This window comes from Branchiostoma floridae, chromosome 5, assembly GCF_000003815.2.
Source record: "Branchiostoma floridae strain S238N-H82 chromosome 5, Bfl_VNyyK, whole genome shotgun sequence".
Lineage (NCBI taxonomy): Eukaryota > Metazoa > Chordata > Leptocardii > Amphioxiformes > Branchiostomatidae > Branchiostoma > Branchiostoma floridae.
Genome location: NC_049983.1, coordinates 9284221 through 9304029, shown reverse-complemented (window position 1 = coordinate 9304029; position 19809 = coordinate 9284221). Strand labels below are relative to the sequence as shown.

Genomic DNA, 19809 nt, shown 5'->3' with positions numbered 1-19809 from the left:
CTAGCGGTTGCGCCTAAACAGGGTCCGTATACTCAAGAATATCTCGAGAAGGAAGTATCCGAAGATTTTGCGGTTTGCACCTTTCTATTCCTTACTAAGGGAGCTTTCCAATGATACCAAGTCTGCCAGGCCGGAACTTCAAGCCTAAGCTACAATCGCGACATTAAGTCATCAACCTACCCGCTGCCGTGGCAGGCGGGGTCTCAAGAAAGGAGCTAGCGGTTGCGCCTAAACAGGGTCCGTATATTCAAGACTATCTCGAGATGGAAGTATCCGAAGATTTTGCGGTTTGCACCTTTCTATTCCATACTAAGGGAGCTTTCCAATAATACCAAGTCTGCCAGGCCGGAACTTCAAGCCTAAGCTACAATCGCGACATTAAGTCATCACCCGAACCGCTGCCGTGGCAGGCGGGGTCTCAAGAAAGGAGCTAGCGGTTGCGCCTAAACAGGGTGACCCAGGTAGTAATTGGCTGATTTCGTATAAGGTAGCAGATTATAATTTTTCGCCTATGGGGATTTATATTGTTAAGGACCCCGAAGTGAGGAGGTTCGACGCCTCAAGATTTATAACAGGGTGCAATCAGTATTTAGGAATTGAATATGTTGGAGTTCAGGACAGAATGTACAAAATTTTTGAAAATGAGCTTACGTTTGCCTACTCGTTTTCCCAGAAAGAACACTTTAAAATGATCCCCATCGGAGGTCACCATACTGCAGCCGACACACGGAAGTAGCGGCAACAGGATTCGTTCGCGAAATACTACCCAGCCAAACAAACATCGTAACCCAAGTCATACAGCCTCAAAACTTATGTATCCACTATCCGCCACAGTGTCCGACTCGCTGAAATGCACAGAAAAATTTCTATGGCTTTTCAAGATTTCTGACGTACTATTTTGTGCCCGACCTACTTTTGTCCACGGGGGTCGCCCATAAATACTGTGTTCTGCGACCTTAACCCTATTCAGAGGGGGGGGGGGGCTTTGGGGACTTTGATGTCGTATAACGCCATTGTGCTAGAGCCACCAAATTTGGTGAGCTTTTCTAAAATATTGTTGCTAAAGATTTTACAAAGTTTGTTAAATTTTTCATTTTTTCGTGTTGTAGACAGGCATTTCTGCCCAAAATCGCTAATATATGTTTCACGTTCATTTGCTGTATTGCTATTATTTTTCTAAATGAATAAAATCTTGTGTCATTTAGAATATTTTTATTAAGCTTAAATTATGGTAATTTGATAAAGTCATTAGCCCAAATCCAAGATGGCAGACCGTATGGCCAGATCAAGAATAACTAGCTTATTATACCTTAGAATTTGTAACTACCTGGTATTTTTCCATCAAAAACCATCTAGATGAATGTATTGAGTCTATTTTCATTAACTTTCGTGATTACTAGTATTTGTTGCTAAAAAGTATGTGCATGGCGTCGTTTTGACGTCATGGATGTTTCAATTGGCAACGCAAGTCGTAACAAACATTATCATTCTGTTATCGCCACTAGCTGTTAATTTTTTGTAGCATAACTTGAAGTTTTCTGAGAAAACCCTTCTTTCATGGGTCCGGCCAATACTATGAAATTGATGACGTCATAATTCCGTCATATTACATCATCGTAGCGTAAAACTTCTAATGATTGTCAGATATTATGTCTAATGTCATCATTTCTAAAAATTTGGTGGCCATACGACACGTTGTGTAAGAGTTATATGAATTAGAAGTGGAGGGCCTCAAAAGCCCCCCCCCCCAAAAAAGCCCGGTCTGAATAGGGTTAACTTAGATCAAGGTTGATGTAACGTCCATGCTTAGATTACATATCGTTCTACATTCAATTCTGAAAGATCGGTGAATCATCCTGCAACCACTTTGAAACATTTATAATCGCGATGTCAAGACTATGTCCGAGTTTATAACACCGATTGTCAGAACTTTGCTCCAATTTTGTCATGGGGGCGGCGTTTCACGGGCGGACCAAATAGGACTGAGAATTGGTCCGTCTCCCTGAAAGTCACAGTAACGTTCCACAATAACTTCCATAACATCTTGAATCGCGTTGTAAAGGCTCACGTACATCCTAGTTAATAAAAGCCATTGTCATCACATAGATCCATTTGGAAGATTGTGTGTGTAGGGGGGGGGGGTAAGTTTTCATGTGCGGACCAAATATTCAAACCAGTAACGTTACAAATATTACCTGATGCAATGTTTTAGATGCAGATTTCTAAATACGAGCGATCGCGATCATATCACGGTGACGCAGTGGTAGGCAAAAATCAGGTGTTTGGCAAAAGATTGATTTACATATTAACGAGTAATTGGATCTGCTAATCTAAATATGAATTTCTAATCCATGGTAGGCACCAGGTTTAGATAGACGTTGAGATAGGCTAACGTATGTAACGCATATGCTAACATCAACTTAAATGGTCCGTTATGAAGATGATTTTATCTTTAATGATATTTTACAAATTGCAACGAGAAAGCCACCAACCTCATACATATGTGTAGCACATGAGGCGTCCATCATCATGGAGATTCTTCTTCTTCAAATTCCCCTTGAAATGACGTCGAAAATCCTGGTTATGCATGGTTTTCACGTGCCCAAATTTAAGACAAGAAACCAAGCCATATCATGTAAGTCCACAACAGGCGCCGCCTTCTAAGTCGACTGCAATTGGTATCCAAGGTACGAAGAGCAAATGCGATTCTCAAGACTACGCGACTTGTCGGTATGTTTTGATCGGTCCACCATCTTGGATCTCTCGTACCCAGGACACTGCGGCATAATCTACTCTGGACAAGAGATGGGCGAACAGCTGGGTTCCGATTCCTGATGAGTCTGAACGTGTTTCGGAAATGGTTGGGGAACGATACGGCGACTTCTAGCAGGATAGCCCGATTTTTACGGCCCTAAGATACGATTCTAAGCTATTTGGTCGAATCGTGAAAATTGGTCCCCCGCCCCAACAATCTTTCAAATGGAATTATCTATGTGATGACACTGAGGGGTTTTTTTTAACTAGGACATCTCTACATGAGTCTTAACATTGAGTTTGAACATGTTTCAGAAGTGGTTGCGGAACGACATTGCGATTTTCGGGAGGACAGACCGATTCTCACTGCCCTTCTAAATTTTATGATATCTGATCAGTTGTAATAGTCTACAAGAAGGGGTATCACAATGGCCGTATTCTTAAAGATTCCACTTCGATCTTTAAAAAATCAAAGTAAGTGTTCACGTCACACTATCGCGGTATTATGTTCCCAATAGATCGTTTTCATGTGACGTCACAGTCGCGTTCGAACGGCCATGTTGGATGATAAGCTGCTCGATCTCCACACGGCTGTGTGTTGCACGTGGTGGTACATGGAAAGAAGTTTTTTGCTATTATTTACATACGGGCTGGTTGTTCGATGTGCTAACTGCGAGTTCCATGAACTCAGGATACAGCGTACTCGCCGTTTCTATCTAACAACACAGTTATCCCTTTTTAACTCGATTGAATCACTATTCTAGCGGCCCGCCAACATGGGTCCCCGTGCGAAGTTTGCTCATCTGTGATCAATTGTTACAAATTTAGTCGTTTTTTGTACGTAAAGACGTGTTTGTTTTAGAAAATAGTACTCTCCTACAAATTTAGTCGTTTTTTTTTGTACGTAAAGACGTGGTCTTTTAGAAAATAGCAATCTCCTATGGAGGAAAATAGTTTAAGAGTCATTTCATGGCATACGGCCCATCTACATTTCGTTATTCTACTTGTAGTGACAGGTTAACCGGTTAGACAACATCTTCAGACAGGGTGTGACACGGGCAGGTCAGCACTGCAAGCTTAAAGATCTCTAACTTTGTCACCAACTTTGTCTCACAGGTGGGAATATATTTACTGTGTAGGTTCTAGTTGAAGAAATGAAGGTTGTCTTCTGTCGCAGTGAGCAGGGTTTGAAAAGCTTCATAGCATGCAAGTTATCACGCACACATATGCGTACCTATTATTGTAGAAAATATGTAACGACCAAACCTTAGCCTCAAGGAATTCTTCTGGTTTTCATAATGGCGATACGATCGAATGTTTATCTTGTTCTCAGTTTAGCGTATTGGGGGAGAATACAATAACGTTACGGTGTCGAGGTGATGTACAAGTTGGTGGGGTTAAGACGTTGTAGTCCAACTTTGTCGCAGTATGGCTGAAAATACGTAGTTTGGGTTGTTACATTTTGCACTAGACGTGTTTACAAAATCTCTCACTGGCTGGGTTTAATGAGGGGGGCGGAAACTGTCGGGCTAGGAGAGCGTTTTTAGTCAGGCTATGGTTACTCATCATACGAAGTAGTTGAGTCAGACAGTACCTCAGGCCGAAAGACAAGTCGTATGAAGCTCATTGGGTGAACTACGCGAGTTGTCCAAATTACGTCGCGCCTTGTCAAACAACGTCGTCAGGCTGAAGCACGCCGTAGCTCAGTTTTGACCGGAGTAGAAAACAATTCACACGGAGTCAGAGTTGGAGAAGCGCCAAATCTTGCCCCTTGTGAGGCAAGTGGATAGTGAGGGCAGCTGGATACTGGGGTAGACTGTGTAACGCAAACTCCGCTGTATTATGTATAGGGCTGTAGCTAGTCTAGTCCTCCGTGCGCAGCCTATATGATAGGAGTGTGCATAACGTTATATAGTCGCCCAGGGTAGCGGTAACAGATGTCCGGGCGGTCGATCGGGTATTCAACTTTCCCTGATATCTAGCCTTGGCTACATCACTTTATCATTCACAGTACGGACACAAAACAACACACTTGAACCCGCCGCAAGTAACTTTGGTAGCGCCGTTCTGTGTTCTATATATCCAGGTTATCATCCAACATGGCGCCCACGCGTGGCGAAGCGGTTTTCGAATGTTCTGTGAAAACGATCTATAAGCTTGGGGCTTCCTTATAAAATCATTCATTCGTTATTTCATTATATTTCAGCCATACCATAGGTATGGTGAAATATATTGTATTCGTAATGTTTCTTTCTTTCTCCTGTCAAATCTTCAGAACACGGTATCTCCGTTGTTCCTCAACCGAATGACTTGAAATTTGGCACAAGGGTAGAGTGGGCCAATACCCTCGGGCATTTTTTGCATTTTTTCCATATCTGTCTCTTAAATGATTTTATTAAGGTTTTTTGGTCATCTTAAGACCAAAACTGTATATTTGGGCCCCCTGTACCCTGGTATTATAACCAAATGAGCTGAAATTTGGCACAGATGTGCCTTGATAAGTCCCCCATATAGATTCAATATCAGTTTTGGTGTACAGTACAGCAAAATGCTTATTTTTGCGATTTTTTGACCAATTTTTGACCAAAAAAGGACACTTTTGGCCCCTGTACCCTGGTATTACAACCAAATGAGCTGAAATTTGACAGAGATGTGCCTTGATAATGCCCCCATATAAATTTAAGAACACTTTTGGTGTACAGTGCAACAAAATGCTTATTTTTGCGATTTTTGGCCAATTTTTGACCAAAAAAGGACACTTTTGGCTCCTGTACCCTGGTATTACAATTAAATGACCTGAAATTTGGTATAGATAGGCATTAGATACTTGGTAACAAGATTCAAGTAAAATTTTTGACATAAACAACTTTAAAATGATTAATTTTGGCACTTTTCTGAGGGGAAATTTGTTTTCTTTTGGCCTCCTGACGTGACCTTCCGTGACCCCGCACAGAGCCACACCTGTGCGCGTCAGCCGGAGAGTTAATTGAATCAAAGACCTAGCCAATCAGCGAAGAGGAGGCCAAAGGCTAATTAATATTCATAAGCGGGGCCTCATGATCCCGTATATAGCAGTGTTCCCGCCAGGGGGAGCAAAGCCCGCCTAAGGCTCTCGCATTTTAGACTATTCAGAAGGCTTTATATTGTATCAGTTCTTAGGGGCATATCTATGATAATCGCAGCAGTCACTTAACTTCTCTTCAGGAGTTTAGCGTAACACTGTTTCAGGTCAAACCGTCAAAGGCAACTAAAAACAAACTTTAACGTTACTGAGTTCAACAGTACTTATAACTTGTTATCCGAAGTTGAAACGCTAGCGATGGTATTTTCGCTGCGCTGTTAGCTCCGTGCGACTGTTGTTGACGGTCTTATAACGGTATATTTTGCACCCCTGTACCCTGGTATGAGTAACATTTGGTATAGATAGGCATGATATCCGATAGGTGGCGCTTTACGAGCAGCCGCAGGTTTCTGTAGCTCTGCAATGTTTGTCTTTTTATACTGTTTAAAACGACTGTCTCTCTGCGAAAGAGCAGTTTTAGTACTTGGAACAGTCCCGTGAAAGTTCTCACCGCGAAAAGGCAACCTCGCTGGTCGATGTGTGTGTCATTTCTGTGATTTATGTGGAGCTGAACTCGGGACTGTGACCAGTCGTACAGAACAATGGCGGGGAGGGGTCTTCTGGTGTACACGGCGAGCTTCTTCCACCGAATCAAGTCGGCGGCACCTCCTGCGGGACCACAGCTGAAGACACAGCTACGTGACCTGGGTTTACTACGTCCTCGGGGCCGGTACCGAGGTACTCGTGCTGGGAGGAACTTCCATCGCAAAATTTCCACCATAGTTGGTCACAGGTATGAGACGGGGGACATCTTTCCATCATTGATATGCAAATCGGGGCATTCTCCGCATGGTGATCGTCACAACACAAACACTGCAAATCTCATTACCATAGCAACCCAGGAACATCGTCGTCCTAATGACAGTGTCTTGATCCATGTTCATTCCAAACAACGGACGTGTGCAGCGACCATCCCTGATGTTCCGGATCTGCACCCTAACAACAAGGACATACCTACGGCGAACTCAGCTGTCCACACATACCCCAGACTTCGACAGGTAGTACCAGTCCCGACTACAAACTCTAGAACTCAGCTTACGCCACACCAGATTGTTGTACCAAATGTTTTATTGTGTAATGCTCGTTCTCTGGCTAACAAACTCGATGAATTTCACTCTGTACTGTTAAATGAACATGTAGATGTAGCCGCCGTTTCAGAAACATGGTTTCGCAACGACATACCTCCTGAATTCTGGTCAGTTGACGGTTACAATGTCTTTGTTAAGTCAAGAGAAGGTAGACGTGGTGGTGGAGTTGCGCTTTATGTAAGAGATAGTATTGCAGCACATCGTCTTATGACAGTTGATGTACCAGATGAACTGGAGTGTTTATGGACTATGATACGGCCCAAACGGCTCCCCAGAAAGATTTCGTCCATTATCACATGTGTAGTCTATGAGCCACCCCAATCTCCACATGTTGACATGTTAAAGCAACATTTACTAGATTCTGTAGACAAACTTAGAACTCAGTACGACAATGCAGGCTATCTGATATTGGGTGATTTTAACAATATAGATGTATCTGATATGTGTACTGGCAATGGTTTACGACAAGTTGTCAACATACCTACAAGATCTAATGCTATTCTTGATCTTATAATGACAAATGTCTCTGAATTCTATAATCCGCCGTCCGTTACTTCACCGCTGGGTCGTGGAGACCACAACGTTGTACTGTTGACACCAAAGTACCACCGGGTCGAGAACAAGGTCGCAAAACGGGAGATACGGCCAATGAAAGACTCCGGTATTCGGTCATTCGGCCAATGGATCACCCAGCACCAGTGGAACGAAGTAACAGAGGCACAGAAAACACAAGACAAAACATCAGCCTTCTATACAACGTTGAACGAGGCAGTAGCAACACACTTTCCCACTAAAGTACTAGGAACACATCTGCAGGACAAGCCCTGGATTTCCCCAAGAATAAAGGAAGCAATCAAAAGTCGTCAGCGAGCATTCTGCGATCAAAAGTGGAAAACATGGAGGGCACTTCGCAATAAGATCCAGAGGATGATCAAAAGGGCCAGGAATCAATACTACACCAGCAGAGTCCAGAAACTGAAGAAAGACAACCCGAGCGCATGGTACAAGGAGATAAAGGTTTTAACAGGCACACAGAAAAAAGCCATGACCGTCCAAGCCGAAGGGGTCGATCCAGACAATCATCACGACATGGCAAATTTCATCAACCAGAAATTTACCGACGTAACAACATCACTACCACCCCTCGACCTGTCTAACTTACCAACGTATCTCCCAAGCCGTCCCCCTCCAACAGTGCAGCCTTGGGATGTGTACTGGAAACTGTGCAAGATCAAAACAACAAAATCTGCAGGCCCTGACGGAATTGACGGTAGGTTGCTCAAGGAATACGCAGTCGAACTGAGTGAACCTATTGCCAACATCTTAAACTCCTCTTTGCTTGAAGGTAGGGTGCCACACGAGTGGAAAGAGGCAGTGGTTGTACCGCTCCCAAAGACTAGTCCACCAGACATCAACCACCTACGACCCGTTTCGCTGACCTCCCTCATCTCAAAAGTATGTGAGGACTTCGTGGCAACTTGGATGCTGCAGGATATGAAGAACAGTATCTCTCCAAACCAGTTTGGGGGGCTCAAGGGGCGATCAACAACGCATTGTCTTGTCACTTTGGCTAATCAACTCTATGAGGCAGCAGACAAACGAGGAACTTCCAGCACTTGGGTACTGACAGATTTTAGCAAAGCCTTCGATCTAGTGGATCATACAGTAGCAATGAAGCACCTGATCAACCTGGGAGTCAGGCCAGAAATTATCCCCTGGATTGTCAGTTTCCACTCACAACGCTCGCAGAGAACCAGGTACCATGGTGCGCTTTCCAAGAAGAAGGAACTCACGTGCGGGCTCGCTCAAGGCACCAAGCTGGGCCCGATAGTGTTTATAGCTCACGTCAACAATCTAACAAACAGCATGAACTCACCGTCGAGGGCCTTTGTTGACGATTTGAACCTCGTCGAATCAAGGCGCACATCCGAACCATCTAAGCTGCAGAACGACCTGGATAACCTGTCAAGCTGGACCGAGGAAAACAAGATGAAACTTAACCCCTCTAAGTGCAAGGCTGTGCACATCTGCTTTGCCCGCAACCCTCCACCACCACCCCCTCTTTCCATCAATGGACATGTGCTGGAGGTAGTGCCCATTGCAAAATGCTTGGGAGTCATATTTCAAGCAAACCTGGGTTGGGAAAGTCAAGTAACAGAAATGACCAAGAAGGGGAACAAACGGTTATACTTGCTGTGCAGACTTCGACAATTCAACTTACCAGTGGAGGATTTGCTGACCGTCTACAAGTGCTTTGTTCGCCCAGTTTTAGAGTATGCCGCCCCTGTGTGGCATGGAGGTCTGACAAACGGACAACGGAAGAAAATTGAGAACATACAGCGGCGTGCAACCAGGATTATACTGGGAAGTAGCTACCACAGTTACTCACTGTCATGTCAAGTATTAAACCTGGAGAAACTCAATGATAGACGGGACGCCCTTTGTTTGAAGTTCGCGAAGAGCCTGTACGCCTCAGACGAGTACCGACACTGGCTTCCCAAGCGTAGAGGAGATGTCAGCGGTAGGGTAACGCGACAAAACAATCAACTAGTAACATTGCCAGTACACACAGAGCGCTACAGAAACAGCCCAATTCCATATCTAACTACTTTGCTAAATAACAGTATGTAGACAGGTGCATAAGTTGATATGTGAATGAAAACCCCATCAAATTTTAATTCTTGTATTGTTATTGTATTGTTAAATGATCATGTATTGTATCGACGACCAAATACCAATGTAAAATGTTCAAGATTAGTAAGCAATACAAACGCTGAGATTATCTTATTGCTGTTAATCATATCAATAGAATTTAAAAATACTTTTAAACTTAAGGCCGTGAATTGTATGTATAGGATTTTACCCAACTGTATATTAATCAATTGTATTGCCTACAGTCGATTTTTGACTAATGTGAAAGGAGTGTGCAATTCAGCCTAAAGGCTGCGAAATGCTTCTGTGAAATAAACCATTATTATTATTATTATTATTATTTTATAATATAGTTGGTAAAATGATCCAAGTAAAATTTTTGGCATAAAGTACTGTAAAAGGCTTAATTACAGCACTTTTTTTAGGGGAAATTGGTTTTCTTTCGTTCTCCATGCCGTGACCTTTCGGACGTTCACCCCACAGAGCCGACATCTGCACCTGCGTCTAGCCGGCAGGAAGAGTTAATTCAATTAATGGTTCAGCCAATCAGCGAAGAGGAAAGCGAAGGCTAATTAATATTCATAAGCGGGACCACACAATACGTTAACTTGAAGACTCAGGCCGTACAGACTTCTCGCCAGGATTTTTTCAAAGCGTCGGACAGGGGTCCGGGGGCCGCCGAATGTCCCTGGCGGGGTCCAGGGGCAGGGCCACTGTGGGGGGGACCCAGGTGGGCGAAGCCCCCCCGGAAGCTCTTGCATTTTAGGCTATTGAGTATCTTTTATCAGTTTTTTTAGGGCCATATCTACGATAATCGTAGCAGTCACTTACTTCTCTTCAGCAGTTTGACTTTAAAATATTTCGGGTCAAAGCTTCAAAGACAACTAAAACCTCATAAACAACAAACTTTACTTAGCTCAACAGTATACATAAAATATTGTACGGGTTGCCATCCTTAGTTGAAGCGCTTATTTATAGCGCTAGTATCTTCGCTGCGCCGTTAGCCGCCGTGCGACTTTTGTTGACGGTCTGATATCCCTACGTCGCCGCCTCGCTGATATTCCCACGGACATGTTTCAAAAAAAATACCCAGCAAAAAACGCTGTTCTGCGTCAAATTCTATTCTATAAAACTCAGTGTTACAGTCTAAATATTTTGTAGAAGCACCGCTGTAGGAAAGAAGGTCCAAGCAATGTAAAACATCACGTAGCATGAAGTTCGCTGTCAACTGGCACACAGCACATGACTGTTTGAAACTCTAAGTCTAATCAACAGCCGTGTTTGATTGATAGCCGGCGGTCCTATGATGAAGTCGGCGAAAGGTGCGTTAGTTAGAAAATCTGCGTTTAGTTTTGATACGTAATTATAAGTTAGACAGTGGCGAGAATGATTATTTTCTCATCAATATTTCTCTTCAGAATTATTTGAACTTAATTGTACATCTAAACAATTGGCTTACCTGTGCAATGTTTATATGATTAATGATCAGTGTACTGAAATCATGTGTAACGTATGGCTCCTAGTCAATAGATCAGCATTTTCTCTATAGTGACCACCTGTCTATAGTGGCCACATTTCCTAGTGCTGTTGTTGTTTGGCATAAACTTTGAACATTTAAATTGTAAGTAACTTTAAACTGCCAGAGTTTCAGCCCAATAAAACACTCTCAGCGCCAGGGTATGAACAGACTGACCAGACAGACGAAAATAAATCCTCGAACAAAGTTCAATCGTATCTTCCGGGTCTGGCAGGAAGTTGTTAAACTAAAATAAGAATAGGCTCGATGGTTGATTGCATACAAAGTAAAACAGTTTAACAGTTTTACAGCTTGAAGAAAACAAACGCTCCTACAGTACCTGCACCTGCTTGATAATTATTAAATCGTATGCCCTACTTGAATAAAAAAAGTTAATTGCAATAATAAATGTACCCACATCACAAGGAGCTTATACTTTTTTAAACTTACACCTAGTTATCGTACTGAAAATTGTTAATGACATTACATGAAGTCATTCAACAATTTTCAGTCATGATGAAAATTTTCTGAATGGAAGGTGTGATTATTGTCATTTTCTGAAAAATAGAAGCAAGCTCTGTTTTTACCTGGAGTCAATTCACAATACCAGTCCACTTTGGGGGATAATGTACTGTTAAGAGGATGTTCCATTTTTGCGCAGGGGTGATTTGGAACAGTCCAATGTTGCGTGGGAAGGGGTATGGCTGAAATATGCTGTATTTGCTCTTAAGCAAATGTCGGCCTTTCTAGTTTATTTATTCATTCATTCATTCATTTATAAAACCGATAAAATGCTTCTCATAGAGCAGTAAAGCTGTTTGATTAAAAGTAAGATAAATGAGTCATCCTCTATTGAAGTGTGTGTAAAGCATGATACAGGTTTATCATATCGTACGACGTTCGGACAGCTTTTTTCTGATGTTTTGTGCAACTAAATGCACTATGACGTCCACGCGTTGTTGAATAACATTACCGTAGTACTACACTGCTGATCTCTGAGGGCATCAGGACTGAACTTTGGAATCATTTGCAGCTTAGTGGGCTATTTTCAGAACCCATATGCTGTTGATCATGATGGACTTTGGTACGGTATAGATTTACATTTATATATGCCGCACGTACTTCTATATGCGTTGCATCATTGTGTGCGTCTACAGCCATTATGTCATTGCCTCTTACTATTTGGTCCAACAGATTTGATAGCAGAACGTCAGGTGAGCAACCGTCATGTTCGGCCGGGGTCTTGGCAACGACTATGACGACGAGTCTGACGGTGATTTGTACTACTCCAGCCTTACTAGTGGGAGTGGCATAGAATCCACCGAAGACGGCTCCCGCCTCTTCCAAAACTACTTACAGGAACATATGGTTCTTACAGAACTTGCCAGGCAGCGTAAGACCGGTGAGTTTCTTGATGTGGTTATAGAAGTAGAGGGTAGAGAGTTCCCTTGTCACCGCGCCATGTTGGCATCTACACCATACTTCAAAACCATGTTGTCGTCCAATTTCGCTGAAAGTAGTTCAAAGGTCGTACAGCTGCATGGGACTGACTCCTCCAGCTTCTCTAAGATCCTGGACTTCATTTATACCGGGGAAATCCGCATCGGTAAAGAAGATGTCCAAGACGTTCTACAGACGGCACATATCCTACAGTTCGACAAGATTCTGCAGTACTGCAAGAAATTCATCCAAGACAACCTCAGCCCGACCAACTGTCTGGGTATCATGCGAATGGCCAACTTGTATGATCTTTCTGAAATGAAAAAGAGCGCGAGGACCATGGCACTGTCAAAATTTTCCGACGTCATTGAAGATGAAGAGTTCCTTAGCCTTTCGGTGCAAGAACTCTCAGATCTACTCGGTGACGAAGGTCTAAGAGTTACGAGTGAGGACGACGTTGTCAATTCTGTGATAAGATGGCTCGACCATGCCGCTGAAAGCAGCCAGACAGCAATCTTGAAGATTTTGACAGAGATTCGTCTACCTTGTGTGAGGGTCAGCGTGCTACAGAAGCTTGAGTCACACCCTGCGGTGCAGAAGCACGCAGAATGTCTGGCAAAAATCAGAGCAGCCAGGGAAGAGCATCTTCTCTGTAAACAGGCAGAGGAAGAAGACGCAAGTAGGTACAGACGTGGGATATCGGACGGCCTGGCAATCACTGTCGGCGGTTGGAAGGCGGTAAGAGAGCCACGTCTTCAAAGTTCGATCCCAATTGTTGTACAGCCTTCATCTTGGCCCTTGCAAAGCATTATTTGCTTGGATCCAGATAATCAGCAATACTACCACATCACTAACCTACCGACGCCTGTCTCCGGCTACACGAGTGTGGCATGTGCAGATGGATACCTGTACGTGACAGGTGGGCGGGAGAATCCTCTGGTCGGCGAGGGTCCACACCCTGCCCCGTCCAAGCAAGCCTTTCGGTACCATTTCCCCTCAGACACTTGGCTGAGGTTGCCCGACATGCCAGTCGGCAGGGCAGAGCATCTGTCGGTGGTTGTTGACGGGAAACTCTTTCTGATAGGCGATAAAATTGACGGTGATGCTGAGACGACGACTTTCGTGACGACTATAGCTATGGACTGCTATGATCCCCGAGAAGCAGCTTGGATAAAGATACCCTTGCGACCGATAACACACACTTCATCAAAGTTGACGGTAATGTTAACCGGAGGCAAGGTTGTATTCATCGACGTGAGTAATTCAAGAGGTTTCGACATCCTGTGTCTTCATGCGTTTGATATGAAAACCTATGGTTGGAGGTACGCCGATATATTCATGGGGATAGCGGGGAAAGCAGTCATTCATTCGACTGCTGCTGTCAATGATAAGCTTTATATCCGTACTGCTTACAAGGAAAGAAAACCAAAGGATTCCGTACAGTACATCTTCGATGCCGATGAAGGAACCCTAAATAGGGTCGACAAACAAGATTTCGAGGACTTCCTTCGCGCACGACCTGAGCCCATCTACGAGTTCAGCAACAGTACAGGTTATTGTGAATACCACCAGCAACTTCGAGATTGGAGACCACTTCAGTCGCACAAAGCAGACGCCTCTTCCCTTTGCCTTATTACCCAGAAGAGCCGACTCGGATGGTACTGTCGGGATCTTTCCGCACTAGTGCTGGAGGAAGAGGAAGATCGAGAGGGGTCGGATTAGGACTTAAACTAGATAACTACATGTAGTTGAGTGGGAATATGGACTGGTTGATATATAGAATATCAGTAAAATCCTGTGTACTATTAGTAGTTAGATTGACTCTTACTAGTTATGAACCAATCTTGATTTTGAATAAGACAACTACATGCACAAACATCCTTAAGTTGACAGAAAACAAGAAAAGCACCCTATAGATATAGATAGAAAAGCAGCATGAAAAAATGTATCAGATCTATCTGGAAGCAAGAGGTCCTATTTCAAGGAAGTTCTATTTCTGAAATCCTCTGGCAAGCACAGTATACATCGTATACCATACAAATGGAGGTATGAGCTTGGAGTGTTTCAACAGGAAACCGTAAAGCAATATGTCAATCAATCAATCTATTAGTCAATTGACCAGAGTAAATTATAGACACATATCCTTACTTATGTAGTTCTAGACAACATGTAACCTACCAGTATCTGTTGTCGACATAATTATGGCTATCACCCAATTACATTAACTTTGGTGGAAAACATATTTTAAAAAAGGCAGAAAATGATGTATTTGAAAAAAAAACCACCAAATACATATGGTGTGAATTTGGCAGTTTGATAAAAATGGATTTGTACAAGCGTGTATCATGGCATTGTCATATCGCAAAATATATAAAAGATTGAGAACATTTCATACAATATGCACACAATGTACCAGCAAATTTATACTGCTATATGTGCATAGAGGCAACAAATATTATGCAAGAGGAAATGAATATGAAAAGTACATTGGATATTTTCACCAAAAAAACTATGTATAATTTCTACATTCAATATGAATGTTTGTGAACGTGTTACACTTTTACAATCTAATTATTGTAGAGATATGTTGAATATGATATAATTCTCATGACATTTTGGCTCCATAATATTAACAAGTCATATTTTACAATGAAACATTATCATATTACTTTTTAACATTTTTTACTTGCTAAAACCACCAGTCTTGTTTTGCATAACATTATATATAATACTGTACTATCATAAACATTCCAATTTTACAAGGCAGGGTTGAGTATAATTTGTTTGCTACACATGTTTGCTTAAAATCATGTTTTCTTAAGTAGCTGTAATTTTTTACTACCAGTTCCAGTAGTATAATCAGAAAGTCAGGGCTCGAAATCATTTTTTCTGCAAACCTGCACTGGTGCAGTTAACATTGAAACCTGCACCAGACAAATTTTACCTGCACCACTCCGATTTTAGGAAGTATGGATCATACTAAAATTGTTCACCAGGAACCATTGCTATTTTTATTCTTTTATACTTTATAGGTAGCAATATTCAATGCTGCTAATAACAATCCACATACACCTACATCATAGGACATTTATGTGTAAAACCCAGTACATGGACCAGTGCAAATTAGGTGCAGGTAGACATCAGCAATAACAGCACAGATCCAATTTTACCGGCACAGATCCAATTATACCTGCACTAACCTGCATATGCAGGTGGTATTTCGAGCCCTGGAAAGTGAAAGACTAGTACTAACTATTGTTACCCAAGAATTCTCTATCTCAACACGGAAATACACAAAACATTATTTGTTTGTTGTGTGTGTTTTCTGTTGGCTTAAAATCTTAGTTACAACTGTGCGAACTTGCTTGCAACAAAATTCTTCATTCTGAAGCTATTTTTCTTGTATTCTGGTAGCTTAGAATTACATTTTTGTACATTACATTGCCATGTGAATAATCCAAGCTATAAGTTGGTATGCCAAACTTGTTTGGGACAGAATTCTTCAATCTGAAGATCAGGGGTGCCTATTAAGCATTTGTACGAATTTGATAAAAATTTGTAAGAATTTTATGGAACAATGCACAAATCACTAATTGCAAAAACATCAAAATTTTATGAAACACGCACGAGTTACAAAGTGAAAACGTAACAATTCATATGTGATACGCATAAACCAACATATTAAATGCATTAATCATACGGGATACGCAATCATAAGATGCAAACCAGCCAACCGCTGCCCAGGTCACATGACAAAGTTCATTGGTTCTATTAGGTTATTGTGGTGAGAAAATTGACAAAGAAATACTGATGACAATTTGTTTGCAGAAAATGATTGCTTCAAAACTAAAACTGTCCCTTTGAAAACGCACCAAATATATAACCGTACATAATGTGAATTTGGCAATTTTATTTTTTAAAAGTGTATGATGGCATATACCGTAGAAACCAATCAATTTCAATGCACTTTGTGAAACAAACAGCGACTTGCAAAGGATTGTGATATCCCAAACTGGTTTCCAATCAACGCCCTTGTACATCGTATATATGCAAAGTCTAAACCGGCTGATCTGCAATAACATGTCAAGTTGCACATACTAGCTTGGTGTGTTATTCCATCAAGTGCCGAAGTAATATTTCACAAACAAGGCGGCTGTAGTACATTTGTCTTCCGCAAGGGACCGAGCTAAAGTTCATGTGAAACTACTTTCAATAATCTATTCACTGAACTTTGACCAAATACCATAGCCACAAACAAGCTCGCTCCGCCTGAAACTGGTACACGGAAGTTGTTACGTTAAAGGTAACGTTTCCTGGTTTCGGAAGGCTTTTTTCTGAGGTGAAGTACCACTAAATGCATTTAGACGTCCATGAATCATTGAATAACATTACCGTAGTGCTGCAATGTTCTCAATCATTTACAGGTTGGTGGGCTAGTTTCAGAAACCATGTTGATCATGATGGACTTTTGTACCGTCAGTGGCGATACATTATGTATGCTGTGCGTACTTCTACTTGCGATACGTCATTGTGTGTGTCTATACCCATAATGACATTGCCCCGTGTCATTCTATCCAGCAGATTTCATAGTAGAACATCAGATGAACAACCGTCATGTTCGGCAGGGGTCTTTATTATGATTTTCAGGATGACTATGACTACGACTACGATGAGTCTGACGGGGATCATAACTATGAATCGGATGACAGCTACACCAGTAGTCGGCTCCTTGGAAAATCAATCGAAGAAGCCTCTTTTCACATCGAAGAAGGCCCTTTCCGCATCAAAAACCATGTGCAGGGACCCAAGCTTCTTGCTGAACTCGCCAGCCAGCGCCAGAACGGGGAGTTTCTTGATGTTGTGGTAGAAGTAGAGGGTATAGAGTTCCCTTGTCACCGCGCTGTGTTGGCATCGACACCGTACTTCAAAACCATGCTGTCCTCCAATTTCGCTGAAAGTAGCTCAAATGTCGTGCACCTGCATGAAACTGACTCCTCCAGCTTCTCTAAGATCCTGGAATTCCTGTATACCGGGGAAATCAGTATCAGTAAAGACGATGTTCAAGACGTTCTGCAGACGGCACACATGCTACAGTTCGACAAGATTCTGCAGTACTGCCAGAAATTCATCCAAGACAACCTTTGCCCGAATAACTGTCTGGGCGTCTTGCGCCTGGCAGACATGTATGGTGATCTTTCTGACCTGAAGAAGAGCGCGAGGACCATGGCAGTCTCAAACTTCTCAGAGGCCACACAAGATGAGGAGTTCCTTAGCCTTTCGTTGGAAGATCTCTTAGATCTACTCAGAGATGACGATCTGACAGCTACGACTGAGGACGACGTTGTCAATTCTGTGATAAGGTGGCTCAACCATGCTCCCGAGAACCGACAAACGGCAATCTTGAAGATTTTGCCAGAGATCCGTCTATCCTGCGTGAAAGTCAGCCTGCTACGGAAACTCGAGTCACACCCTGCGATACGGGACTCCGCAGAATGCCTAGCAAAGATCACAGCAGCCATCGAGAGACATACTCTCGGTACACAGGTACAGGAAGAAGAGGCAAGAAGCGGGGTATCGGACAAGCTGGCAATCATTGTTGGCGGTTGGAAGGCAGTCAATAAGCCACATCTCCACAACAACGACGAGTCAGAACCCCTTTCTGTACAGCCTTCGCCCGGGCCCCTGCAAAGCATGATTTGCTTAGATCCAGATAAAGAACAATACTACCACATAGCTAACCTTCCAACGTCTGTCAATGGGTACATGAGTGTGGCAAGTGCGGAGGGTTATCTGTATGTAACAGGTGGGCGGGAGAATCCTCTGGTCGATGGTGAGGGTCCTAAACCTGCCCCATCCAAGCAAGCATTTCGGTACCATTTCCCCTCAGACACTTGGCTGAGGTTGCCCGTCGACATGCCAGTCGGCAGGGCAGGGCATCAGTCGGTGGTCGTTGACGGGAAACTCTTTCTGGTCGGCGGTGGAAGTGACGGTGACGCTGAGGCGACGTCTTTGGTGACCATGGATTGCTATGATCCCAAAGAAGGGGCTTGGATAAAGGTACCTTTGCGACCGACAATACACACTTCATCGGACTTGACAGTAACAGCCTTCGGAGACAAGGTTGTATTCATCACGGTGACTCCAACGGAGTCAGATGGACTCTTCAACCTGTGTGTTCATTCGTTTGATGTGAAAACCAACGGTTGGAGAAAAGCCGATACACGTTTTGGGAACGCCTGGGCGCAGACCCCAGACGTCTTTCTTCCGACTTCTGCCAACCACAAGCTTTACATCCGTGCCGTATATACATCGGCAGCACATTATTCCGAACAGTACATTTTCGATGACGAGGAGGAGACCCTCAATAGAGACGATACACACTATTTCGAGGATGACTTCCTTCGTGCGCAAAGGGAGTATCACTACATCTTCATCACGAATGGACAAGAAATTGTGGACACCATCAGCAACTACGCGTCCGGAAACAACTACTATCCCAAAAAGCGGGCACCTCTTCCCTTTGCCTTATTCGGCCAAAGCTTCCTTGAAACCCAGAAGAGCTGTGTCGGATGGTACTGCCGGGACCTTGCAGTACTGGAGGAAGAGGACGAGCAAGAGAGGTTGGATGAGGCCTAGGAAAAATGTTGTGATTCCTGTTTCCTGACCTACCCTAGAAAAACCTGTCGATCCTAGCCCTTTTTGGGTGGGCAGCGGAGTCACACAGTTTCCAATTAGAATTTTTATTCATCCTCCTTCCTATTCAAAAAACACTGCTTGTCTTATCTAATGAAGGATAAATAAATCAACAAACTTGTAACCAGTATGCACAAAATGAAAGTTTGACATTGAAAATGCAAGTGACCTCATGCATGCATTTCAGTTTTACAACATTGTATCACTAGAGGTTTCGCCAAGGTCTTAACCCTATTCAGACCGGGCTTTTTTGGTCATCCCTGGGCCGGGGGGGGGGGGTGCTTTTGAGGTCCTCCACTTTGAAGTCCAATAACTCTAAAACGACGTGCCGTAGGGCCACCAAATTTGTAGGACATAATTTCGACATAATATCTGACGTGTAGTTGACATTTGACATTACGCTGACGTAAGATGACGTAATTATGACGTCATCAATTTGATTACATTGGCAAGACCCATGAAAAAAGGGTATTCTCAGAAAACTTCAAGTTATGCTACAAAAATGTATCAACAAGTGCAGATAACAGAATAATAATGTTTATTAC

General features: G+C 42.9%; 2 protein-coding genes across 2 annotated transcripts; both read left to right on the top strand.

Annotated features, from left to right (window-relative positions):
* The first annotated feature begins 3767 nt into the window (after positions 1-3767).
* LOC118416757 (kelch-like protein 24) lies at positions 3768-15516 on the top strand. The gene is made up of 2 exons (XM_035821987.1): positions 3768-3870; positions 12326-15516. Exon 2 carries the CDS (start codon positions 12359-12361, stop codon positions 14291-14293), a length of 1935 nt encoding a protein of 644 aa, XP_035677880.1. The 5' UTR covers positions 3768-3870; positions 12326-12358; the 3' UTR covers positions 14294-15516.
* A 1669-nt stretch (positions 15517-17185) lies between these two features.
* Positions 17186-19534, top strand: LOC118416138 (kelch-like protein 24). The gene has a single exon (XM_035821214.1). It carries the CDS (start codon positions 17186-17188, stop codon positions 19205-19207), a length of 2022 nt encoding a protein of 673 aa, XP_035677107.1. The 3' UTR covers positions 19208-19534.
* The last annotated feature ends 275 nt before the right edge of the window (positions 19535-19809 follow it).

Excerpts from the sequence above, each read along its gene's own strand:
- LOC118416138 (XM_035821214.1), top strand. The coding sequence starts at position 17,186 with ATGTTCGGCAGGGGTCTTTATTATGATTTTCAGGATGACTATGACTAC.
- LOC118416757 (XM_035821987.1), top strand. The coding sequence starts at position 12,359 with ATGTTCGGCCGGGGTCTTGGCAACGACTATGACGACGAGTCTGACGGT.